At 36.6% G+C, this 26700-nt stretch overlaps 2 protein-coding genes across 9 annotated transcripts in view; one reads left to right on the top strand and one right to left on the bottom strand.

Annotated features, from left to right (window-relative positions):
• The window catches only part of SWT1 (SWT1, RNA endoribonuclease homolog), a 57770-nt gene extending 53731 nt beyond the window's left edge, over positions 1-4039 (bottom strand). Inside the window, exons 1-2 of one of the 2 annotated variants that reach the window (XM_014456814.2) lie at positions 3916-4039; positions 212-295 (exon numbers count right to left, since the gene is read on the bottom strand). In XM_014456814.2, coding sequence (XP_014312300.1) covers positions 212-295; positions 3916-4032 — 201 coding nt within the window. In that variant the 5' untranslated portion in view covers positions 4033-4039. The other variant, XM_023754735.1, reaches the window with a different exon arrangement.
• Positions 4006-25574, top strand: TRMT1L (tRNA methyltransferase 1 like). Of its 7 annotated transcripts, none has more exons than XM_023754740.1 (15): positions 4006-4090; positions 7898-8008; positions 9431-9544; positions 10178-10242; positions 12016-12145; positions 13751-13874; positions 14664-14743; positions 16702-16951; positions 17348-17560; positions 18845-19035; positions 20449-20527; positions 22975-23141; positions 23838-23900; positions 24955-25081; positions 25185-25574. In XM_023754740.1, the coding sequence occupies exons 4-15, from the start codon at positions 10186-10188 to the stop codon at positions 25435-25437; spliced, it is 1734 nt and encodes a 577-aa protein (XP_023610508.1). In that variant the 5' UTR covers positions 4006-4090; positions 7898-8008; positions 9431-9544; positions 10178-10185; the 3' UTR covers positions 25438-25574. The 7 variants fall into 7 exon arrangements, with proteins under 7 accessions (XP_023610508.1, XP_023610507.1, XP_023610509.1 ...); XM_023754739.1 differs by lacking the exon at positions 4006-4090 and adding an exon at positions 4182-4199; XM_006089859.3 differs by lacking the exon at positions 4006-4090 and adding an exon at positions 4212-4647.
• Positions 25575-26700: the final 1126 nt, after the last annotated feature.

The raw sequence follows: 26700 nt of genomic DNA, 5'->3' as shown, positions 1-26700 counted from the left end.
CTAGGACAATAGTAGTACCTACCTGATGGAGTTGTGAGGGATAAATAAAATAACAAAAGTTGAGAGTGGGAAAAGCAAATGACTTCTGGGCCAGAAGGGCAGAACAATAGAGTTATATATGTCATTTTAAAATGGAGGAGTATGCCTTACATTACACAAAAATAAACTGTTAAAAGGGTGTCCTTGGGTTAGTAAATAAAAGAATTCTTACTTCATCAAAGTTGGGTGATGAGGTGGTATCTTTTCTCTGAGACTTCTCTCTTTTTTCACAAGTTTCTTTGGACATTTTGAAAAGCTAAAATAAACATTAAAAACACATTATGTGTATTTTAACACCACCACAAAAAATACATTAGAAATTATTCTTCTTTCAGTTATTTAAAGACTGGAGTTTTACAAAATTATTTCCATTTGCTAACCTTTCCTAAGATAATAGGATTCTCTCACTGTTCCGTTATGATGATTCTCCCTCATAATGATCTATCCTCTCCTTCAACTTCATCTTACTTTAGGAATGACTCCCCAAACTATGCCCATAGCCCTGACTTCTCTCTCAAGCATCTGATCATCATTTTCTACTGCCTGCAGGACTACTGCATTTTGACCCACCTACACCTCAAAACAAATTAGTCATAAGTCTTCATTTTCCTGACACACCCACTGTCACTCACTGAGTGAGACTTTGGGCAAATCACACACATTTTTTGAGTCCAAGTTTCATTATATGTAAATCAGAGATAACCTATCCCAGAGGGTTTTGAGGGACTTAAATGAAACAATGGATATTAAAATGCCTTGCACCAGGTAAAGCATAGTAGGGCCTAAATAAATACTGGCTTACATGGTTGTCTCCCTACTACCCTGAGCTCCCTGAAGAGTATGCAGTATTAAAAACGTAGGAGGTGCTCATAAATGCTTGCTGAGGGAGAGAACACGTGATTGTTTTCTTCCTTAGAATATTTACTCTAATTCTGAGCCACTACCAACTCTGGCCCATTTCAGGCTCTGTCACTTTCCCTCACCAGTCCCACCTTTCCAGCCCTGCTCCAAATCAAGTCAATACTGTTAGTTTCTGAACCTCTGTCCCACCCCCCAGAAAGCATTAAGACAAATATAGTCATTCCTTGTGATCAAAAACACTCTTATAGTATACCGAAAGCATCCTGTGCTGGAACATAGAGGCCCCAAACTGGGAACATCACCAGGACTGTTGGGACAGGAAAATATAAAAGGGGGGCTAGGAGCAAAGCCCAAAGGAGCGTTTATTGCTGGTAGTAACACATACTGAGACTACAGACCTAAAGACTAGAAATCAAGCAACTGCAATTACTTCTGGTCAGTCATGATCAGTAAGTGAAGTTCTACGAAAGAATGATCGATTATAAAATCAAACTTTTAGAATGCTTTGATGAATATGAAGAGGAAAGCCTGGTTGGTGTAGCTCAGTGGTTGAGCGTTGACCTATGAATCAGGAGGTCACAGTTTGATTCCTGATCAGGGCACCTGCCCAGGTTTGATCCCCAATAGGAGGCAGCCGATCAATGATTCTCTCATCATTGATGTTTCTATCTCTCCCTCTCCCTTCCTCTCTGAAAGCAATAGAAATATATTTAAAACAACAACAACAACATAATGCTAAAATTTAAACCTCTTGTCCTAAAGACAAATTGAAAAAAACACTGCAGATAGTGAACTATTAAAGGAAAAACACCTGTATATTTACCATGACAAGTGCTTTATACTTATACTAGAGGCCCGGTGCACGAAATTTGTGCATGGATAGGGTCCCTAGGCCTGGCCGGCGATCAGGGTCAATCGGGGCCTTCCAGCTGCCAGCCAGGGCCTTCCTTCATTCCATGCCACCCCCCTGGTGGTCAGCACATGTCATAGCGAGTGATCAAACTCCCAGTCTCCCAGTCGAACTCCCGAGGGGACACTTTGCATATCAGCCTTTTACATATATGGATAAAATGTGAAATTCACATTGATTTTGTAAAAATCAAAATATAAACTAAATGAGAGAAGACCTCCTGTGCTGGTCAGCCTCCAGAATGGTCTCCTCTCACATAATAAATAGGGCTGATCTGTGTTTCCAGTAAGATATTGCTAAATGGCAGTATGTGGCTAGGTCACCTAAGACATTGTGGCTTCTGCCTTTCTCTGTCCTGAACTGTTCATTCTAGAGAAAGCCAGCCACCAGGTCATGAGCACATTCAAGGAGTCCATGGAGATGCCCACCTCTTCCCAAAAAACCACCAAGTGCCAGGAATGTGAGTGAGCCACCTTGGGAGCTAATACATGGCAACATCCTTGCCAGGTATCTTCATATCCTCATGAGAAACCCCGGAGCTAGACACCCAAAAAGCCATCTGTGAATTTCCGACCTACTGAAACCGAGGTGTAAAAAAAATGTTTATCATTTTAAGCCACTAAACTCTGGGATAATTTAGGCAGCAAGAGATTAGTAATACACTCACTTAATATAATTCTTCAAACTCGGAAGATTCCTTTTTAGGATGTCTCAAGATCAACAACCGTGCTTACAAATTCTTTTTTTTTTTTTGTATGCATGCATATAAGCATAACCAATGGACACAGGCACAAGGGGGGGTGAGGGCATATGGGGGGAAAAGGAAACATATGTAATACTTTAAACAATAAAGAATTAAAGAAAAAAAAATCTTGCTAAAACTCCCATAGAATGTACACGCTAAAACCTAACCCTTGTCATCTTCTGTTTTCCAGCCGGTATGAAATGATTAGAGTGCCAGCGGTTCTCAACCTGTGGGTCGCGACCCCTTTGGGGGTGGCCTAAGACCATCGGAAAACACATCTATAATTACATATTGTTTTTGTGATGAATCACTATGCTTTAATTATGTTCAATTTGTAACAATGAAAATACATCCTGCATAAAGATATTTACATTACAATTCATAACAGCAGCAACATTACAGTTATGAAGTAGCAACGAAAATAATTTTATGGTTGGGTCACAACATGAGGAACTGTATTTAAAGGGCCAGAAGGTTGAGAACCAGTGGAATCATGATTAGACGGACACACCGAATCAAGCTTTCAACTCACCCTCCAGTCTTGCAACGATTCTTGGATAATGGACAAATAGAGTGAGCCACACCTCCTAAGTTTTAATGTGTCCTTACCCCGTTTTTTTTAATTGTCTTGCACCTGAGACTCAAAGCAGCTGCCCTCTCCTGTGGCCTGTAACGCTCAGCCCGCCCCGGACAGAAGGGCCGGAAAACTTGTTTTCCCCGCGCTGCCTGCCCCGCGGGCTCAGGGCGTGCGGCTCAGGCTCCTGCAGGCCCCGAGTCCAAGGAAGACAAGAACCAAGGGGGGGAGGGGACTCACTGGGATGTGCCTCAGGGAACCCGCACGGCACCCATCAAGTGCCCGAAGCTCAACACACTCAGAGTTCTGGTCATTAAAAGCCTAGATACCAGCGTGAGGGGGGAGGGGGCGGGTGGCCCTAGGCACCGGACGCTTACAACCCCGGCGCAGCGCGGAAGAAACCGGGAATACGCGGATTACAGCAAAAAAAAAAACAAAACAAAACGAGAGTGATCGGGTCCCGGCGCGGGTGAGGGTGCGAAATGCGGGGCGGACACCAACTTGAAGCGGCCGGGCTGACAGGCGAACTCTCCAGCGGCTCCTCAACCGCGGGGACTAGAACCTACGCGGAGCCAAGGGCAGCCCCAGAGGCAGGGCCGGGCCAGAACCACACCCTTCACGGAGCCCGCTGGACCCCGGGTCCGCCCACCTATCGCCCGCCCCATCTTACATTCAGAGTGGCCCCCGGAACCCCCAGGACGGCCGGCTGCCGCCAAGGTCCCGCACTAACCGGAGGAGCCTGCCCAGCAGAACGTCAACGAATCCCCCCCCAGCTCCCCACCTTACCAACGCCGGCGGCGGTGGCGACTCCAGAGGCCCCGCCAGGGGAAAGAGACCCCTGAACCCGAGGCCCGCCGGGAAATGTAGTTCTGCACTCGGCTCCAGATTAACCACTGGGAGCATTCACTCTCTCCTAGGACTTGGAACTCCAAGTTCCCCCCGTCGGAGCGGTGCACGCTGGGTATTGTAGTCTTGGCTCGGTTGGGTGGTTGACGGCTGGAACCGGTACGCACAGTGGAAACAGAACTCTCTGACCTCATTGGTCGCCGTCCCCAGGTCGCTTCTGCGCAGTGAGTGGTGGCGTCGTAACGCCTCGGGGAAAGGGAAGCGGATAGAACCGTGAATCGCTGCCTCTGGCTTTTAATTCTTCTGCTGACAGGCGCTGGTCACTGGTTCTTCCTCTTTTGTCTATTGCACGCAGCCCGCCCTCCCCACTAGCTTTCCCACTCCTCGGATCCAGCCCTCTGGGCATTCACGCCGGTTTTCTGATCCCGCCGTGAGCTCACTCCTGCTCCCCGCGCGGGTCTGGCACGGAGGCGGTAACTATGGAGAATATGGCGGAGGAGGAGGAGGAGGTGGCTCCGGCCCAGGTCCCGACCTCGGCCCCGGACTCGGCTCGGGTCCCAGCTCCGGCCCCGGACTCGGCTCCGACTCCAGCCCCAGCCCCTGCCCTGGCTCCGGCCCCGGCCCCGGCCCTGTCCCCGTCCCCAGCCTCTGCCCCTGACGAGGCTGAAAGCAGTAAGTGCAGGAGGCCCAGGTCTTTCTGCTGCAGGAGAAGCGAGAAAGTGCGTCTTGCGGGGGAGGCCCTTCTTCACTGGGGTGGCTTTCATGGGAAAGGAAGGGGTAGGGCGATGGGGAAGGACGAGGGACCCGCGCTGCGCGGCAAACGGGCACCGAATGGAGAAGGCATGTCCACCAGCCTCGAGGACATTGCGATGAAGGTTATGTGGGGGCTAGGGGTGCTGCAAAATGAGCTTGAGGGCTTCTTCGTTAAAGGGGGTCTTTTTCTGGTGCAAAAATAGGAAGTTACACCTGATCTGGTAGTTTCTCTGAGCTTCCGTCACGGAGTCCTTTGAAAATGTAACATAGTAATCGAGGCAACCCGTGTTTACTGTAGCAGATCCTAGCTGTCAAGATTTAGAAACCATTGCTCTCAACTAGGTTTTATGTCCGGACATACACAAAAAAGATGAGCTTTTCTCATTTCATTTTCTACAGCAGTTTGCTTCCAAAAAGAATTTGAGGGTGACGAGTGGTTGAATAATCTACTAAATTATGGATTTATGTCTTCCCTCGGACATAAATACCAATGGAGTTTTGTATTTCATTAGATCAGAAGTCAGCTGTTGAAAAGGATAGCCCATATTATTGTTTGCGCTTCTGAATGTGCTTGCATGTTTTCTAAGTGATTTGTTGGGCCATAGAGGACAAAGGTAGGCCCTCCTCATCTTAAGGTCAGAGCTAGGTAGATGCAAAATAAGGCCAGTTGTACAATGGTAGAGGGTAGAAGGTAGAGGGGGTTCACTGAGTAGTCTCCCTCATCGGGTGTGGTGTAGCAGCTTTAGGAATGCATGCTGTCTCTAACTCATCAAGAATATGTTAAGCACTTTGGGAAGATTTATTCACGTGTTTTAAAGTTTACAAGTATGTAATTCAAAGAATGCAATCTTTGAGAAACCTGGGACACATAGGTAACAACTGAAATTGGAAATGCATTAGAAATATATATTAATCGCATTTTAAAAATTATCTCTTGATGGTCTAGTTAGTCCTTAGAGGTCCGTCTTACGTAGACAAGATGAAGATGGCACCTCTGAAATAGAACTGAAAATTGAGGAAGAAGTAACAGAAGTTGTAAACAAAACCTCCTAGCATCTGATTTAATAAGGGGTTTTCTCTTGACTTCTGGATTATTAGTGTGTTCCAGAAAGGTTGAGTAGATTTAAGTGCAGATTGCCTGATATCTACTGTCTTGAACCACAAAGTGATTTCAGAGGTGTACATAGGCATATCATGAATCTTTATTTAGACAGGTCTTTGGGAGTTTTCTTCAGTAGTGGACCATGGGATTTTCCATTTTCTCTTCTAACTTACCGGGCCCCTTCCTTTTATTTTGTACTATTTAGTAGTTAGGATGATTTCAAAAAGCACATCTTTACATAGATATCTATATCTATAACTTGTTGCATATATACAGACCTTTGAACCATGGAAGCCAAAAGCCTTTATGATAACAAATTTTTCTCATTTAAAAGTAAGGTAAAAAATTTGTATTTTAATAAATTTGAGAAAGAATGGCTGATAGTACTGTATTAAATTCCAAAATTGTAGAATGTCCTGCTGCATCCAAAAAGACTAGTGATGTTTAAAAGTTATTTAACAAACGTCAGTGCCTGCTGTGTGTAAAGGCACTTAGCCATTACAAAGATGAATAAGACCTAGCCCCTGCTTTCTTACTGTTTATTGATGGGGGAAGACAGACAAGGCCACGAATTAGACAAAGGAGCTGGGAGTGAAGCTCAGAGAGGAAGTAGGCAGGACAGTAGCAGTGTCAAGAATAAAATTTAAAAGGCTGATGGTTCTAAATTGTATAACCTAATTATATAATGACTATTAGAGAGCCTATGGCTTATCCCATCATCTCCTATCTCATTGGAGATCTGTCCCTAAAAGTTATCACCTCCTAGTCTTGTATATTCAGGCCCCCACTTTGTAAACGTTCTCTTCCAAAATTTAGAAGTATGTAATTTGAAGGATGTGTAATATTTGAGAAACCTGAAAGTGTGTTTCTGGGTCTGGGTTTTGAATTTTTTCTTCTCTTTTTCACATTTTTTTTTCTCAGGCTTTCTTCCTCATGTTCATAGTTTCGCCTAACATATGAATGTATTATTTATATCCATTCAGAATCCCTCCTGAACTCCAAAAACAAAACTGCCTACTGGACTTTACTACATGAATACCAGTAGTATATCAAACACACTATGCCAAGAACTAAATTCCCTCTTTTCCTTTCCTCTTCCTTTCTGCCAAAAGTATTTTCTTCTTCCTTTATTGGTTCATGGTACCATTAGTCTCAACCATGTAAACTTGAAATCTTAGATTCATTCTTGAATTTACTCTTCAGTCTTACTTTACACCCACATCCCAAGTTCTTTCTTTCTTTTTTTTCTTTGGTTTTACCTTCTAGTCTCCTGTACCTATCTATTTCTCACCTCAATTATTGATCCTTGGTACTATAGCCAGAGATACCCTCCTGAAACACAGTCAAATCATACTCACTTTCTCAAAAACCTGCAAAGACTTAGCATTGCCTAAAGAAAAAAGGTCAAACCAACTTGCATAGAATTTATGCCTTTTATTATCTGTACTACATTGGGGCTGCATATTTTTCTACCAACTCCATCTAGCCAGGTGTGGGATAGAAGTGGCTGTATTTTTTATACCACATTCCTTTGTTCATGAGATTACTTAAGTTTATAAGGCCAGCCACCAAATCTGACTGAATTCTGTTCATACCTTAATGCGCTTCTTCAGTAAAGACCTTCTCAGAGGCTCTTGTTGGAATTAATTGCCCCTTACTCAGTGTGTCCACATTATATTCACCCTGAGTATTCTTTCATTCTGCCTTGTGTTACAGTTAGTAGTTCATCTCTCCTACCTGATTGAAAGTTCTTTGAAGATAGGAAACATGGCTTAAGTTTCTTCAGTGTTTTGTACAGAATAGAAACATTTTTTAAGAATTATATTGAATAATTAAGTAAATTTTAAAGCTGTCAGGTTGCATAAATGTAGTTTTATCCCCTGTTTGCATTCTGAGGCACACTTGTCATTTATAAACTGAGTCCCAGCAGTATTCTCCATCTAGGTATTAGGGAATTATGCTATAGGAAATAAAACTGTCAAACTCTAGGTGAAGTAATTAATTAATAATGGAACTGGAATATAGATTGTTAAAGCGTAATTTTCTAATTTTTAAATTTTCTTTCAGAGAGACACATCTCAATTCAGAGGCAGCTTGCTGATCTAGAGAAGTTAGCTTTTGTAACTGAAGGTGATTTTGACTCTGCTAGTTCATTGAATTCAGATCATCTTGATGCAGGTATTTCCATGTTTGTTTGTGTGTGTATGTTTTCTTAATTTCTAATGGTTTGTTATCTAGCATGAAAAATTTGCTAGAAATAGACTTGTATATTCTGTTGAACTAGAGGAGTAGTAAATATTTTTATGCAGGAAACTGATAGTCATCTCTATGCAAAGGTTCGGTGGAATCAGTTACTTCACAACTCAGGGAAATTACAGTCTCATCCTATGTAATCCTATATAATAAAAGCATAGTATGCAAATTGTCCCCTGGACCAGGAGTTCCTCTGGGAGTTCGACCAGGGGGCGGGGCCAGCCAGGGAAAGGGAGGGAGTACCCGGCCAGCAGCTGGCAGCCGGCAGCTGCTAGGGATCCTACCAGTGCATGAAGGGTGTGTGTATTCTATGTGTATATCTATTGCATTTGGCTAGGAGTAACAAAAAAAACCCAAAAAACATTGCCTTAAAAAATATGGAGGCTTATATTCTCTCCTGTAAAATAAGTACCAAGATAAGCAATCTAGGGCTGGTACAAGAGTTCCACGGTACTGTCAATGCCCTAAGCTCCTCTCTTTCTGATTTGCCATCCTTAGTGCTTGGATTCCATACTTAAGATCACCTCATAGTTTTTTGAAGTAGGCCCAGTATTAGAAAAAATAGTGTCTATACTTGCAGTGTGCTATACGTGAAAGGTATTTGTTGGATTAAAATTTATTAAGTGGGTTATTGATTGTTTCTGTATATTTTTATTGCTTTAAGTCTGAACATTAATTCAGGTTTTAATTCTTTGGTACACTGTTTTTATTTGAGATACATTTCTAATTAAATAAGACTTTTATTTTGATGATCCAAAATCTTTTCAAGGACATACTAATAAAGAAGGAAGACCTAACAAATTCAATAGTAGGATACAGTGTTTCTAATCATGGCCTCCAGTCTCAGAACACCAATCATATTAAATTCCTCCTACTGCTTTGGGTTTCTTCTTCCATTTTTCTAACTCCACATGTTAACTGTTTTTGTTGCTGCCAGAGTAGAAGAATGCCACAGCAGCTACTTATTCTCTCTACCCAGCTCCTGGCCCTCTGGGAGGGTGACAACCTCTGCCTTTACCCCTGTCCAAAGTACAGAGTGACTCTGCCAGGCACTTTGGCTGGAAGGATATATAGATTATCATTCTTCATCCGTTTTGTTCTCAGTGGCAGTAAGGATAGCAGCTAGTCACAGAGAGGGGATTTTTAGGGTAAAAATCACTGACCCTGTGCTAAAACAATTTTTGTTAACTACCCGCTGAGACAGGGGTGATGTCTTACTGAAGTTAAGAAAGACATTATGTAAGAAGTGGGGTGGGGCTGGGGTCCTCGGTTACTTTTTTTGTAACTGAATTGAAGCATTAATTGGTAGTATATTCTGTGCCTTATCAGTTCTTTTTTCTTTATCAGGAAATAAACAGGCTTGTCCATTATGTCCTAAGGAAAAATTTAGAGCTTGTAATAGCCATAAGCTTCGTCGGCACCTTCAAAATTTACATTGGAAAGTGTCAGTTGAATTTGAAGGTTAGTATTTTTGTGCTTACTAAAAAGTGATGTAAATGAAATTCAAGATTTGATACCAGTTTGGGAATTTTATAGTGAACTTAATCAAGTGTTTTAAGTTTAAAAATTTGAGGGATTCAAACCCTTCTTTTAATGTGTTTATTAATAAAAGATCATGTTGCTCTCTAGGCAATAGCAATATATAACACAAGTAGTTTTGTTTGGCAAACATTTATTAAGCATCTGTTCTGTACTATGTACTCTGCGTGGCCCTGGGGGGTCCACATTTTGGACAGTGTCAAAAATGAAGAGTCTGTGTAGCGCAAATTAGCATAAGGCAGAAAAGATGAAGCCTAAGAAAAAGTCAAGTGGCAGAGAATAGATGACAGAATTGAGTTCTAAGGAAGCTAAGTGGCTAATCCAAGATAACACAGATAGTCTTGGCAGAACCAGAATTCACACTTGGATCACCCATATTTGTTTTTATACTGTACTATATATAACAAGTAAACTAAGGCTATCTTATTAAGTAAATTAATTAATGATATTACAAATACAAAAATAATCTGTTATTCTTACAAATTTGCCAATAATTTTGTGTAAATTGAATATTTAATGAACAGTGATATGACAACCATCCATCCTTCATTCTAGGTTACAGAATGTGCATCTGCCACTTACCTTGTCGACCAGTGAAACCAAATATTATTGGAGAACAGGTAATCAGATGTTAGATTTATTTTGAAATTTAGCCCTCTTTAAAGAACGTGCAATTTTTACTTGCTTTAACACTAAAATGTTTATATTCAGCAATGAGGTTAACTTTAAGATTTTGTATCTGAATGTTTTCAGATCATCATATTGGGAAAAATATAAAATGCATGAAAAAAAGGGTTGCTGTATTGAAATTTTTATAGTTTTAATTTCAGTCAGATATATTGCTGTCTTGTGTTCAAAAGGAAAATTATTTACTAATTTTAGAATGGAGAATTAAATAGAAAGTAATTTTTTTCTTTTAAAATAAATCTTGATTATAGAATAAGAGCCTTCAATTTCTGTGATTTAATAAATGCGTTGATTCATTCTCACCATTCTTCCTGTGCGCTTCCATTAATCTGCCAAAGGACAGAATAAGAAACTTCCTGAAATCTTTGATAACTTTTTTTAAAAGTACATATGTTCATTTTTAGAATAGATTTGACCTTTGGGGAATAAAAATTATAAAGTATTTTTGGTGATTCTATCCTGAATACATATTAGCTTATTATTATTATTAATTTTTCTTTTGGATCACTAAAAAGAGTAAAGTGCCGGAGAAAAAATAACATTTCTTTTTGTTTTGTTTTTTATTATTATTGTTGAAGTATTACAAAAAATCATTTCTTAAGCAGTAGTCAGGACAATGCTTGTCCATGAACATTATTCAAGATATTTTGAATATGATAATCACAGTACCATAGGAATCTTTTGCAATGTTCTTGAATATTCTCGACTTGCTATATGATTCCAAGTAAATAGGAGGTAGACACAGCAAAAGTAGGAGTGCCATTGGAGTAGTCTTTTGGTCCTCAGCTATGTGAGAAATTATAAAGTGAGAATTTTTTACTTGGAAAAATAGATGTTTCATTAATTTTCAGAAATCTTGAAAGCTGGTTACTAAATGTGGTCATCATTAAAAATTAAATTAGCCCTAGGCGGTTTGGCTCAGTGGATAGAGCGTCAGTCTGCAGGCTGAAGGGTCTAGGGTTCGATTTCGGTTAAGGGAACGATCCCCAGTAGAGGACGTGCAGGAGGCAGTTGATTAATGATTCTCTCACATTATTGATGTTTCTATCTCTCCCTCTCCCTCTCCCTTCCTCTCTGAAGTCAATAAAAACATATGTAAAAAAATTAAATTATATGAACTTAAAAGTGAATAAGTTATATTAAAAACAAAGGTAATGAATACTCAAAGCTCACTACTTCCTAATTATTTTACTGCATGTTTCTATTATCTATGCTCTTACAGTTATTTATATAATAGGATGGTGGCAATGCTGTCTTTTCCCAAATACATGTTCAGTGATGTCACATTGGTAACTTGAAATTTGTCACAATTGTAGCTTGAAATTAAAGAGTATATTTTCTTGATATTGTAGAGTATTTATACTACAGAAAGCTGAAAACTCTACGAATCAGAACTTTATTTTCCTGGTGAGACAGTTAAACATCTACCAGCACACTGCTACTAATATTATACCATCTGTAAGTGCTGCTTATAGAAAAGAGGAGACAGTTATTTGTTGATTAGAATGAATGGGAAAATCTTAGAAATTAAAGTTGTAGCCTATTGTAAAATTAAATTAAAAAGTATATGTCACATGGCAAAATTAATACTGTCTTCTATACCATTAAACCCAAGACACATACGTAAATTTACAACCTTGAATAAAGTTCTATTTCATTGTCTTAGTAACTTATTTATGTATTAAATTAAATACTCTGTTTGCTAGATATCCAGTAAAATGGGCGCCCATTATCATTGTATCATTTGTTCAGCAACAATCACCAGAAGGACTGATATGCTAGGACATGTTAGGCGCCATGTGAATAAAGGAGAGACTAAATCCAGGTATATTGCTGGTAAGTTGAGCAATCTTATTAACATGTTAGTAAGTAAATCGTTAAACAATGGTCCAATTATTCTTTTTAGACATCGATGAGATAATGATAGTGACTTAACTAAATCACTGAGCTGACTACTACACCCTTACTTCAGATTTCCTTTTTCTGTGAGCCTCCCAACAATGTTTTTCTGTCCTCAGTTAACATATATTTCACAAGTGGGTAGAAAAAGCAACCGATGCTCAAGTAAATACAGGTATCTTAATGAACGATTATAGGACTGTAATACTAATGATGGCTCCTGCACCAGTAATTGTGTTATACTTATTAAAACACACTAGAAAAAGTATGTAAAATGACATAACGACCGCTTATTATCCTGAGTGGTATCAAGTTATTAGTAGTTATTACTGAGGCAGCCCTTCTCAAGAATTAAGCCCTCATTGTCCTAAGGCCGTGGTCGGCAAACTGCGGCTCACGAGCCACATGCAGCTCTTTGGCCCCTTGAGTGTGGCTCTTCCTAAGCCTTAGGAGTACTCTAATTAAGTTAATAACAATGTACCTACCTATATAGTTTAAGTTTAAAAAATTTGGCTCTCAAAAGAAATTTCAATCGTCGTACTGTTGATATTTGGCTCTGTTGACTAAGGAGTTTGCTGACCACTGTCCTAAGGCATCCACTGTATGTAAAGAAGTAATGTCTATACATCCAGAATGGTATTATGTACCTTTCTTTTAAGAATTGAAAAAAAGTCACTAAAATAATTTTCCATAGCGCTTAATTTTCTCACAGACTCTGGTTTGAGAAAGGCTGACCTTGTGAGGTACATGATGCCACTTTGGTGGGTAGAGAAGATATATAACAACGCTGGGAGAGGGTGCTGTTATTTGGCATTGTAAAAAGAGAAGTATGGTTGCTAGTTAACATTCTGATTGTAATATAACCAAGAAATCAAAATATAGTCTGTTATTTTTCCCCACACATATTATATGTGTCTCATTTCTTAAATATGCAAAACATATACTTAAATACATCAGCTTTTCATTTGGGTTTATAGCTAAATTATTCAAATGTATAGCAAATGTAGAATTTTTTCCTTTACTTTATATCTGTTTTAATGTAATTTGTGATTTAAATCATAATTATGAGAAAGTTTTTCTGAAATCTAGCATGTTCAGAAAATACAATGATTCTTTCTCATGCTGGTTAATGAATGTAATCATATAAAGATACCACTTTTCTAACAATTATCCCACAATAACATCTTTAGCAGCCAACCCATGTAAATGTAATATAGTATTTGATGAGGAATAAAGGTATTTTAGGATTCAGTGCTATCTTAGGTTGATTGTTCTTTCTTTTGCTTTTTTTTGTTTGTTTTTAGGTTGATTGCTTTTAACTAGGTATCATTATTGATGGAGTAGGCAGTTATGATTTTGAGTTGATAAATTTTAATTCAGTAAATACTACTTTTTTACAGAGACAGTGCTGAGTACATCAGTTTTTAACTCAACTAATTACATTAACACATTATTAGAAAGGAAAGTTACTTTTTAAGTGTATGTTGTTTTAGATATTTAATAATATTTTGTATTTAACTAGAAATCTTTTTTTTATCTTAGCTTCTGCTGCTAAACCACCTACTGAAATTTTGAAAGAGGTAGACACAGATGTACAAGTTTGTCCTAATTATTCTGTACCTCAGAAAACAGATTCCTATTTTAATCCCAAAATGAAACTAAATCGGTAAGCTGAATTGAGAAAAGGGTTATGGGATGTTTCAAATCATTACAAATATACCCTCTCTTAATCTTTATGTTCCAATGCAGCGATTTTCATCTAGTATGCCGCAAGAAGCACACTGATGTGCCACAAGAATTTTAAAAACATGCAGTACCTGTTTAGTCAGGGACACTGACCTCTTTTCCCTTAGATTGTCAAATAAAAAAATGACAACAGCCTTTACAATAATAGCCATCCAGTGTGAATGAATCAAAATGACACTTTTATTTTTGTCCAATCAGCAAAAGATACTTTTTGGTTGTCTACAGAATTTTAATAAATAATATGTGTGTGCCATGAGTTGAAAATCGCTGTTCTAATGTGTTGAAATTTAAAACTAGGTACAGAATGAAAATCATCTATCTTACCATTTCTCAGAATGATTATTTTCTCTCTCTCTCTTTTTTTTTTTTTTTGCCAGACCAATTTCTTTCTCAGAGAGTAAAGTAGACCTAACTTCATAGAATTAATGAACAATGCTTTTGTGGGAAAATTTTGTTTATAAAACTTTTATTTATAAAATTTGCTTATAAAATCATTTTTTCATAGTGAATGTTTGCTAATAGAACCCAATTGATTCATAGTTTAATTTCACAAACTTCTAGTTCTCATACTGTTAAGTAGGGAATATGTTATTAGGCCTTTTTTTTTTTTCAAATAGGAATGCCACCACTATTATTAAATAAAATAAAAGCTATAATGGTGAAGCCATGGTAAAGTAAAGTCATTTCAGATTATTATACTTTCTTTTAGGCAGCTAATATTCTGTACTTTGGCTGCTCTGGCTGAGGAGCGAAAACCTTTGGAATGTCTGGATGCCTTTGGAGCCACTGGTCAGTAATGAAGCTGTTCTGGAATCCAGCTTAATTAGATTTGTACACTATCTTTTCTTAGAAAATGTATGTGATTATCATAGAATATTTTGATATAAAAAACTGAAGTTTGCCCTAGCAGTGGTTAGAGTGTCGGCGTGTGGACCGAAGGGTCCCAGGTTTGATTCTGGGCGATGGCACATATCTCGGTTTGATTACAGGCTCCACCTCGGCCTGAGCCCTGGTCTCTGTCACATCGATATTTCTGTCTTTCCCTCTCTCTTCCACTCTCTTTAAAAATCAATGGAAAATTATTCTCGGGTAAAGATTAAAAAATGATAATAATAAAATAAAAATAATAAAAAATTGAAGATCCAAGGTAAAATTTTTTTATTGTGGAAAAATTTCTAATATATAAAAAAGTGAAGGACATAATAAATGAATTCCTTTGTATCCATCACTTACTTCACAAATTATCAACTCACGCTCAGTCTTGTAACTATCCCATGCACTTATCTCAGACCTCATGTCCCCATCCTCCATCCCATTTTGAAACAAATCATAAATATCTCATTTCATCTGTAAACATTTGTTAGATCTGTAAAAGATAAAGACTTTTAAAAAATACAGCCATACCATTATCACACCTTAAAAAATTAAGAATAATTCTTTAAATGTTTAGATATGCCCAACTATCTTTTTTTTTAAATCAAATCAGAATCCAGACAAAGACTTTATTTCAGTTAATATGTCTCCTAATCATCAAGCTATATACCTATTGTGTATGTGTCTGAGATAATTACTTGAGTGGCAATCCTTGTCTTATTCCTGATCGTAGGGGAAAAACTTTCAACTTTTCACCGTAAGTATGATGTTAACTGTGGGCTTATCATATATGGCCTTTGAGGTACATTCCCTTTATCCTTGCTTTTTTGAGAATTTTATCATAAATCAATGTTGAATTTTGTCAGATGCCTTTTCTGCATCTATTAAGATACTCATATGATTTTTATCCTTCATCTGTTAGTATGTATCATATTGCCTGATTTTTGGATGTTGAACCAGCCTTGTATCACTGGAATAAATTCCACTTGATCATGGTGTTTGATCCTTTTAATGTATTGTTGAATTTAGTTGGCTAATATTTTGTTGAGAATTTTTGCAATATGTTCATCAGGAATATTGGCCGGTAATTTTCTTTTCTTGTGGCATACTGTACCTGATTTTGGTATGGGGGTATTGCTGGCCTCATAAAATAATTATTGATAGGCATTGCTTATTGCCATTTTGTTGTTTTCCAGTTGTTTTTGTAGTTCCTCTTTGTTCCTTTCATCATCTCTTGTTCTCTTCCCTTGTGGTTTGATGACTTTGCTTAGTGGCATGTTTATATTCCTTTTTCTTTATCTTTCATGTATTTACTCTAAGTTTTTGCTTTGTAGTTACCATAAAACTTTATCTGTAACAACCTGTTTTAAGTTGATAGCAACTTAAGTTTGATCCCATTATAAAATGCAACATTATTACTGTCCCCCAACCCACTTTTTGTTTTTGATCTCACATTTTACATTTTCATCATATATCTCCCTTAACTAATTATTATAATCATAGTTATTTTTACTACCTTTGTCTTTTAACCTTCATACTAGCTTTATAAGTAATTAGTTTCCTTTACTATATAATTACTTTTCCAGTGAGATTTAATCTTTCATGTGTGTTCCTGTTCCTAATTAGATATTTTATTTGAACTGGGATCATAGAAAAGTTTTGTAAGAAATACTAATGAAAATCTGTAAACTTTTTTTGTTTGATAACTTTTCTTCAGAGGCTTTGTAGTGAGAAAGTAGAAAAAGAATTACTTATGAAAATACTAAGATTTTGAAACAATTTATTTATAGAATTATATTCTATATTATTGTTATACAACTTTTTTTTTAATTGTTATAATTTAAAAACAGATTTTCTTTCCCATTTCTCCTAAGGGATAATGGGATTACAATGGGCAAAACATCTTGGAAATGCAGTCAAGGTGACCATTAATGACTTGAATGAAAACTCTGTGACCTTGATTCAGGAAAACTGCCATTTAAACAAATTGAAAGTGGTGGTGGACAGTAAGGAAAAAGAAGAGGGTGATGACATTCTTGAAGAAGGAGAGGAAAAGCTTGGTAATATTAAGGTGACCAAAATGGATGCCAATGTACTGATGCATTTGAGATCTTTTGATTTCATGTAAGTGAAAAAATTTGCTGTGTCACTTTCTAAACTGGTCTGGAATTTTTTTTGGGGGGGGGGGATATAAAAATTAAGACAGTTTGTTGTTGCTTTTTGTTTATTTCAGTTAATACAGTTTTGTTTTTAGCATTAGCCTAAGGAATGCAATAAGAACATTTTCCAGCACCTGAAATAAAATGCCTAGGCATGACAATTTTCCTTTAATCCTGATTTATTTTTATTTACCTAACATAGCATATGGTCAATTTTATTACTTTTAAAACAGAATTATGTATTTGAAATAGATTTGTAAAGTACTTATGAACACATGGAATTTTATTAGAAATAATGACAATCATATAAATTTTGTTACCAATATGATTTTAAATATGTCTATATTCTTTCTGATTTTAGACACCTAGACCCTTTTGGAACATCCGTGAACTATCTAGATTCTGCATTCAGAAATATAAGAAACCTTGGCATAGTATCAGTGACTTCTACAGATATCAGTTCTTTATATGCCAAGGCACAACATGTTGCCCGGCGACACTACGGCTGTAACATTGTCCGAACTGAATATTACAAAGAACTCGCAGCCAGAATTGTTGTAGCGGCAGTGGCAAGGTACAGAATTGCCAACAGTGTAACACCTAATGTTTGGGCATATGTTAAAAACAGATTCAAGAAGTGCTTCTCTCATTTTATAAATATGCACAAAATGCAAATTCTGTATTTCATACCTATAATCTTCCTTTGTTTTGTGATCTTATGTTGTATCTTTTAAAATTTGATTTAAAAGCTTGTGCTTAAAATAGTCAGTTTACTCTCCAATTAAAAATATTATGAAAGCAATTAATGTAGTAAGAAAGATAAAAATGAAAGTTAATTTTAAGTCAGTTATTTCAACAATGTAAGGTAGATGAGAGGATAGCATAATGAAAAGGGAAGGCAAAGATTGTTTTTAGATTGAGAAACAGTCATTGTTTTATGTTCATCTAATCTTTATTTAAATAAATAATTTGCAAAATGATGGCTTATAACCTGATTCTGCAGAATGATCTTGCCTACAAAAAAAGCTCTCTTTCTCATCTATATTTCTAAACATTTGAAGGAATATTTTTTTGAGCACCTCTCTTGTTCAGAATCTCTTATGCTATATAAATGGACATTGCAAATATATATAATGGATAATCAGCCAGCTCACTTACTGGCCTCAAAACTAATTTCACAGCATTTAGATTGAAATTCCTACCTCAGCATAAATAGATTATTAGACTTCATAGATGTTAAGTGTTATTCCTAATTGAAAACTCTGATGTTCAGTTTATACATGCCCATGACCTACTTAAAAATGTTTACACTAACAAATTCAAATTAATATATATGAACCAAATTCAGTGTGTAACTGCAGAGAGAAAACTAAGTACATAAATGCTGCATCAAGTAGAATTTAATCTAGAAGTGTGTAAAATTAATAGTAGCAAGGACTCTGCCTATTCACTTTTCCCTGAATATTTAGCAGCTGGCTTACTACCCTGCATATAGTTAGTATTCAGTATACATTGTTTGGAAGAAGCTTTTATAGAAAAAACAGATAAAAAGGCAGAAAGGTGGTGGTGATGACAACAAAGAAAGTGACATTGAAAACCAGAGCCTGTAGTCCTATTGGGAGGCTGTCATAAAGGAAAATGTCTAGTTACTGAAGACTCCAGCAAGCATCCTTTATTTCCTGTGTTTCATTTTGTATAAGAGTTATAGCAATTATCTTTTAAAAGTATGCTGCTAAGAATTGAATTTTTCTTATTTTCCCTTCACCTACCCATAGTTTACTGTCCACATTAGTATTGTAAATATAATGTCAAAGAAAAATGATAAGCACCCAAAATAACTTAAATTTTTTTTTTCCAGAGCTGCAGCTCGATGTAACAAAGGCATAGAAGTACTATTTGCAGTGGCTCTGGAACATTTTGTCTTGGTCGTTGTGAGAGTTTTGAGGGGGCCTACTTCTGCAGATGAAACAGCCAAGAAGATACAGTATCTGATACATTGTCAGTGGTGTGAAGAGAGAATTTTTCAGAAGGATGGTAATATGGTAGAAGGTAATTCAAGTTTCTTTTGACTGTATACTGTGTCTAATTTATTTTTAAAAAAATCTTTATTGTTGAAAGTATTACCTATTTTCCCTTTTTCCCCTAATTGACACAATAAATTGTGTCTAATTTATGTATAAGCCTCCAATAAATAAGCCTTTATCACATCCCTAATTATACATATTGTCCTTTGGTTTTAAAGATGACAGTGCTAACTTTATTTCCTATCCTGGACTTCCTTTCATCAACAGAAAAGGCATTTGTGTGAGTTTATTTACTGGTGCTATACAATTTATGCTCTCCAGCTCTGCCCTCCTCTGTTGAAACATCTAGAAATAACTTAGTTTCCACTGTCACTAATTTTAGGAACATAAGTTAGGATAAGCTCTCTGTTTCTGGCTGAATATAAAAGCCATCAGTTACAAAATTCATTCAATAAACATTTACTGAGACTCTACTATATGCCAGGCCTGGGAACCAAGGAAAATAATTTGACTTTTGCCCTTATAAAGGTGTTTCTATTTTTGCTTTTCCAGGATATAGAAACAGTTGCCCTAGGAAAAACAGTGACAGAGCCTTTAAGTAAATCTAAAATAAGATCTCACACTGTGTATTATGCCATTTAATTGCACTGAATAATATTGATATCAGATAGCGAGAAGCTAAAGACCAATATCCCTACCACCATAGCCTTGGGTTCTGGATATCTCTAAGACCGATTGATCAGATCCAGCCATTCCAAGCAAGTGCATGATCCACCTAGGAACAGCCTGGGCGAAATTTGTAGCAGAGAGTCTGATTTAAAATGACTATTCTGGACCTTAAGTGAACTGGAAAAGTTCATACTAGAATATTGCCCCATCTTGGAAACTACCTCCCCAATTTCCTTGTGATTCTATCGGGCCTTATTGCTCTTTAAACTGAATTAGATTCTTCTTGCTTACATTTTGGGGCTGATTATGAATCAGGTCTAGGGAACAGGGTAATTATTTTCTTCCCAATTGCAGAAGAGTTAATATGAGAAATGTCTTTATTTTGATGGGATGGCAGTTATATGGATATATATATATTTGTCAAAGTTCATTAATCTTTCCACATAAAATGTATACATTTTACTGCATGTGAATTTTACCCCAGTCACTGATTTTAAAATACAGATATCTTGTGGACTTTATAAGACCTTTTCCTATTTAATTTCATGTACTAACTAAAAGATCTCTAATCTGTTTGACATGGATTTCTATAATCTGTTTTAAGCTTTAATCCTCTGATCTGTATAATTGAGATTTTATAAAAATATTTAGCACAATATCTGGCACATAGTAGATTCTCAGTATATAGTAGCTGCAAATTATTATGAGTATAACAATTACTACTATGTATCTGTCATTTCTGCTTTGATTTCTTTTAATCTTTTCACAGAAAACCCGTATAGGCAGCTGCCCTGTAACTGTCATGGAAGCATGCCTGGAAAGACAGCAATAGAACTTGGACCTCTATGGTATGTGTGCCCAAGCATGATAATATATTCAGAATTGATTTATATATTGATTTTGTTTGTTGACTTTTGATGATGTGAGGTAAAAGACAAGCAAATTTTGATTGAATCTTTTAAAGTCTAAGCAAATAATTATGACTTCTCCCCCTATGAACCTGAGGTGTTTTCTGTTTTCAGATTTTTTCTATTCTATAACATTATTCCCCCACGTTTGTGACAGTGCTAAGAGGCAGCGGAATTAAAGAGAAGCCTGGCTGTTCTGCAAACTATAATTCATTTCTGAATAGTAAGAATTAGGCTTTTTTATTTTTATTTGATAATTATAGAACTCTAGGGTGTGGTTAAAAAGTGATCACAGTAACTTTTTAAAGAAGAGCCAACTAGCCGAAACCGGTTTGGCTCAGTGAATAGAGCGTCGGGGGGGTCCCAGGTTCGATTCTGGTCAAGGGCATGTACCTGGGTTGCGGGCACATCCCCAGTGGGAGATGTGCAGGAGGCAGCTGATCAATGTTTCTCTCTCATCGATGTTTCTAGCTCTCTATCTCTCTCCCTTCCTCTCTGTAAAAAATCAATAAAATATATTTTAAAAAAAAAAAGAAGAGCCAACTAATATAAAAAGTCTTTGAGGAATTAATTTTAAGAAGGGCAAATGCAAGTAAATGCCTTTTGTTTTTGGGTAAAGTTGTTTAGATGGGACGCAATTGCAAATTTTTAATGTATGTATGCTTTTGAACACAGAAATTCCTAACATTGTGACAAGAATCATTGCAGATATCTACCTCATTAATTTTCAAGGTCAAGGTTTAGCCACCTACTAAACTTAAAAATTAACACAAATGGTAAATGTTTGTGCTGATGCCCATTTTTAAATCTTTTTTCATGTCTAGTTAACTTTTTTGTTATTTTTTACTTTTTTATTTAATTTATTGGAGAGACATTGGTTAATAAATTATATAGGTTTCAGGTGTACAATCCTACATAATAAAAGCCTAATATGCTAAGTGTCCTGTCAGCCGGTAGGCCATTCAACCAACCAAGGCGTAATAAGCTTATGATAAGCTAAGGCTGCTCAACCGCTTGCTATGACATGCATTGACCACCAGGGCGTAGACAGTTGACCGGTCGACCAGTTGCTATGACGTGCACTGACCACCAGGGGCAGACACTCTGACTGGGAGGTTAGCTTGCTGCTGAGGTCTGGCTGATCGGGACTGAGCGAGATGGGCCAGACACGCTCTGGAGCCCTCCCGCAGTCCTTCCCTGGCTGGCCAACCTCCCATGTCCCTCCCAGGCTCGGATCGTGCACTGGAGGGGTCCCTCGGGCTGGCCTGCATCCTCTCGCAATCTGGGACCCCTCGGGGGATGTCGAAGAGCTGGTTTCAGCCCAATCCCGCAAGCCAGGCCTAGGGACCCCACTGGTGCACGAATTCGTGTACCGGGCCTCTAGTTCTATAATATATCATCTGTATGTTGTATTGTGTGTTCACCACCCCATCTTTATCCTATGTTAATACCCTTAGATTAAGAATGATCTAGCTAGTCTTACGTTCTGGTACTCTCTTTCCGATGTCATCTGCTACATGTTGATCCTACTCACTGACCTCAGAACTGGGGAAATGAATTATTAACAGCTGCTGGATCCAGAAGGAAGATCTAGCCCAAGTCCTTCATTTTATAGATGAGAAAATTACAACAAAGTGCTTTTAAGTGCTGGCTAAAACTGACCTCCAGAATTTGGCAGCTCAGGCAGGGCAAGAACTTGGGTTGTCTCACTCCCAGGATTGAGTTCCCATGCCTTATGATTTCCTCACTCAAAGCCATAGTCCTATCTTTACTCTCATCCAGAATCTCTTCCTCTTTCCCCACTTCTTTGAAGTCTCTCCTTAGTGCTTCAACCCAAATTACTTCTAAATTCCTTTTTAGTAAATCTTACATTGATCGCTCATTTAACACTTAAAATCATATAGCTTTCCACATGTATTCGCTAACCCTGGTAATAATAGCTACCATTCATTAAGGGTATACTTTGTTCTAGAGATTTTATGCATGCCATCTCATTTAATTCCATAAACACATGGAATATTTACTGTTACAGGAATATGCATTAAAACTTCTGCATTATATTACATCCCTGTCTAGATTTATAGGCTTAACATTGTATTTTATACTTTGGTGTATATTCCACACCTATATGTAACACAGGGTTATACACATTATGAGGGTTGATTTAACTGTGAATGAAATTTCCTTGAATAACACTAGTTTGGAGAACTAACATGATAAAAAGGAATGGAGAAATAGGAAATAAACAATTTTAAGTTAAATCATAAATTCTTTTTAATTTCAGTATTTAATCAATCACATAATTAATTATATATCTTATTAAGATAATAAACATTTCTCTCAAACCCAATTCTTTATATTTCCTTGGGATTTTTTGTTTCTTTTAGGTCAAGCTCCCTCTTCAATACTGGATTTCTCAAAAGAATGCTAATTGAATCTCTTCACCATGGTTTAGATGACATTCAGCCCCTAATAAAGACATTAATCTTTGAGTCAGAGTGTACTCCTCAAAGTCAGTTTTCAGTTCATTCACCTTCAAATCTCACCAAGCAAGGTAACCAATTTAACACTAGTTTACTAGCTTACAAATTACCAAAATACTCTATCTTTTTAAACTTTATTTGATGTTATAATCAAAAGCAGTTAAGTAGTGTGCTTTTAAATCCCCTCTGAGCCTGATCATAACCTGCTTAATTTTTATTTTTAATTGCATAGTTTTCTTCAGGTTTATATTCAGAACCTGGAATAGTGATTTTATTAAGATAAAAGTAGGGAGGGATAAGGCAAAAAAAAACAAAAAACAAACAAACAAAAAGATAAAAGTATGTATTTTTAAAATTTTAGTACATTAGAAGTACTAACTGTCTATTGTGATTTTATTACACTTATCTGCTTTCTAAAAAGAGAAACCCTAGGGAATTCTGAGAGGTGTAGCCATTGAGACACAGAAACTAAGATATACACTTATCACTCATTAAAACTACGGTTTTTTTTAATAGGCTTTTGTCGTTTTTATCTGGCCATTGACCTGAGGGTGGGCCTATTAGACATCCTAGCATTTCTCATAAGTCATTAGAAGCAGCAGTTGTAGAGGATTAAATATGTAATTCTTGCCCTGTTTTGCCATAGAATCTGTATATTCAGAAAAGCAGTGTGGATATAATTTAGAAATAAGCTTTTATTTAAACTTTGAATTGTTACTTGATAACATCCTGTAAAATATTTTGATTCCCATTTGTTTTTATTTTAGAAGAATGTGGTATATCTATTAAAACTACAGATGATACCACAACAGATAATTACATTGCACAAGGTATGTATGTGTATGTGTGTATGTGTATGTATCAGTGCAAAAATCAGACAGCAAAAGAGTAGGAAGAGATTTCTTTGGTAGCCTATTTCACAGTGCATTTTTTTTTTTTATTATACTGACAACCTAATTACAGTAAAACTTGTTTATCTGGCATTTACACAGTTCAAAATTTCTATGAACATGTACTGCACTCATAGTTCTAATATATAATGCATCCCTTTGAGAGAACTGTAATATCTTGAAAGAACAATGTGAACCAAAATAAGATCAAATTCTGTTTGATAGAATTGATTAAATTTTATTATTCTTATTCTTTTAAACTTTTTCATCACCATATGATGCATAACAATTCCATTGATTACCCAGAAGGTCTATTCTCTAGCCATAGGAATGTATTGTATGGTCTTTCTTATAATTTGGGATGTGAGCACACTTAATTTCTCTTTCAGAGGTAAGAAAAAGGCAGTGTGGTATACAGTAATGAGCATTAGATTTAAGAGAATCATTCTGCTCCTTTGTGTTATTTGTTATATAACCTTGGACAGGTTATTCATTGAAGACCTATTTATCAAATATTGGCATTCGGTAGGGAGTACAAGTATAAAAATGGAAGGGCATTATCCCCAGGATAATGTAATATAATCTGGGGGGGGAAAGATTTACACACAGAAAAGACCTACACACATGAAACAATCAAAGAAGATAGAACTTAAACTCTTAGTATTGATAGTAATGAAGTCTGTGAGGTGATTGGCCCAGAATTCAAATAGCTTTCTTCAGAAGATGAAAATAGAATTGAGGCTTGACATTCAAGAAGGTAGAAAGGAAGTTCTGACTCAGCAAATAGTTAAATACTAAAATTACATCAGTTAAGGATAGTGGAAATGAAAATATTTTATTCTTGCAATGAGTTCTCTTAAGAATTAAGACTGGATAGGTTGAAATGGTGTGTATCAGAGGATTTAGACTTGAGATAGCATAGAGTTATAAAAGTATTCGGTTTGTAATTTTTAAGAGAATGCTAACTTTGTGTGTGTGTATTTGTGTGTTTCAGGAAAAAGAAAATGTAATGAAACAATCACAAATTTAGCCAAGAAACAAAAGGCTGATGCCAGTACCGAACATCCTCCCTTTTATTACAACATCCACAGACACAGCATTAAAGGGATGAATATGCCAAAGTAAGATAGCCAGTCAATGGCAACGTGTATATTTTATAATTTAATGACACAATGGTTTAAATAAAATTATAACCTCATTTTTTTTTCCCTTTTCTTGCTGCAGGTTAAAAAAGTTTCTGTGCTATCTTTCTCAAGCAGGCTTTAGAGTAAGCCGAACTCATTTTGACCCAATGGGTGTTCGTACAGATGCACCTCTGATGCAGTTTAAATCTATCCTTTTAAAGTACAGCACCCCCACCTACACTGGAGGACAGTCAGAGGGCCATGTCCAATCTACATCAGAAGATACAGTAGCTGACAGGGTTGAAATGTCAGTGAATGACAAAGCAGAAGCAAGCAATTGCAGAAGATGGTAAAAGTAGAGAAGTGTTTATTCCCATACATCTTTATAGATCATCTGCCTAATACTTCTCCATACCAACTGTAGTTCTTTTTTTATTTTTTCAATTCAGTGGTGTAAAAATAAAAAAGTGCTGTTTTCATTTTAAAAGTAGCAGTTTCTAACTTAACTGGTTTGGGAGTTAGGCTTTCCAAGTTTTTCTTAAAGAAAACTTAGAATTGTAAGGAAAACATTTCATATGAAGCCAAGATTGACTGAGATCACCTACTATTTAATAACTCAGAAAATTCTCACATGCAAAGTGTTTGGAATTTTATGTATGTCACGTAAGTCACATCTCTGCTTAAATTGATGCTGAATAGAATAGGAAGAACAGTATCCTTTCAGGTCACTAATATATTTCACAATTACGAAGTTAAAATACATTCCTGATTTTAAGAATTCACACCTCTCCCATATTAATCCTTTAATTTTTAGTTTTTGAGAAATTAAATACTTGCCTGAGATAGAAACCCATTTTTTTCTAAGTTTCAGGTCTAGATGACTACACTTGAGAGTGATAGTTTGCCAAAGTAAATTGAGACGACTGTTCCAGTTATAATTGTTCACAAGCACTGACATTCTCGAGAGATTTTGTTATACACAAATTGGGTGATCTCAAGTGCCTCAGTTAATTCATAGAAATATTCATTCGCTTGGTTGTGCTACCTCAGATGTAAAACTTGCCCACTTACGAAGTGAGGATTTTTTGTTTTGGGGGTGGATTTTTTTTTTGGTTTGAATTTGTGGTGGGGGCGGGGGGTTGGTTGGTTTGGTTTGTGTGTATATGCTCATTTTTTGTATAAAGTAGACCAGGCTAACATAATTATGAAAATTAGTTGAAACAAAAATCTTGTTTCCATTAATAAATACTGTTCTTACAACATTTGAATGAGTTTCGATGAAAGGATTTAGTATAAACTTTGGATTTTTGTCTCAAGGATCTAATCCATATTTATCCTGAAGTATTTGTTAAAGGAAGTAACTTTTTTATAAGCATGAAGCTTGGGGGATGAAGGAGGAGAAATAACTGAAGGTTTTTAATACACTGCACTCCAGTGACATACACAAAAATCGAGGGAAAATCTTTGTTATTACAGCATAGTCCTGGAGGATTTTTTTCCCCTTCAATTAATGGAATCATACATTTTGGTAAAATAAAGGAATATGTGAAGTGCATTTGTTTCTATTATGACCATAATAAAACTATAATTCTTGCCAATTACAATTAAACTCACAA

This window comes from Myotis lucifugus, unplaced genomic scaffold (genome assembly GCF_000147115.1).
Source record: "Myotis lucifugus unplaced genomic scaffold, Myoluc2.0 scaffold_65, whole genome shotgun sequence".
Lineage (NCBI taxonomy): Eukaryota > Metazoa > Chordata > Mammalia > Chiroptera > Vespertilionidae > Myotis > Myotis lucifugus.
Note: the sequence above shows the minus strand (reverse complement) of the source record. Positions and strands in the feature narration are given on the sequence as shown.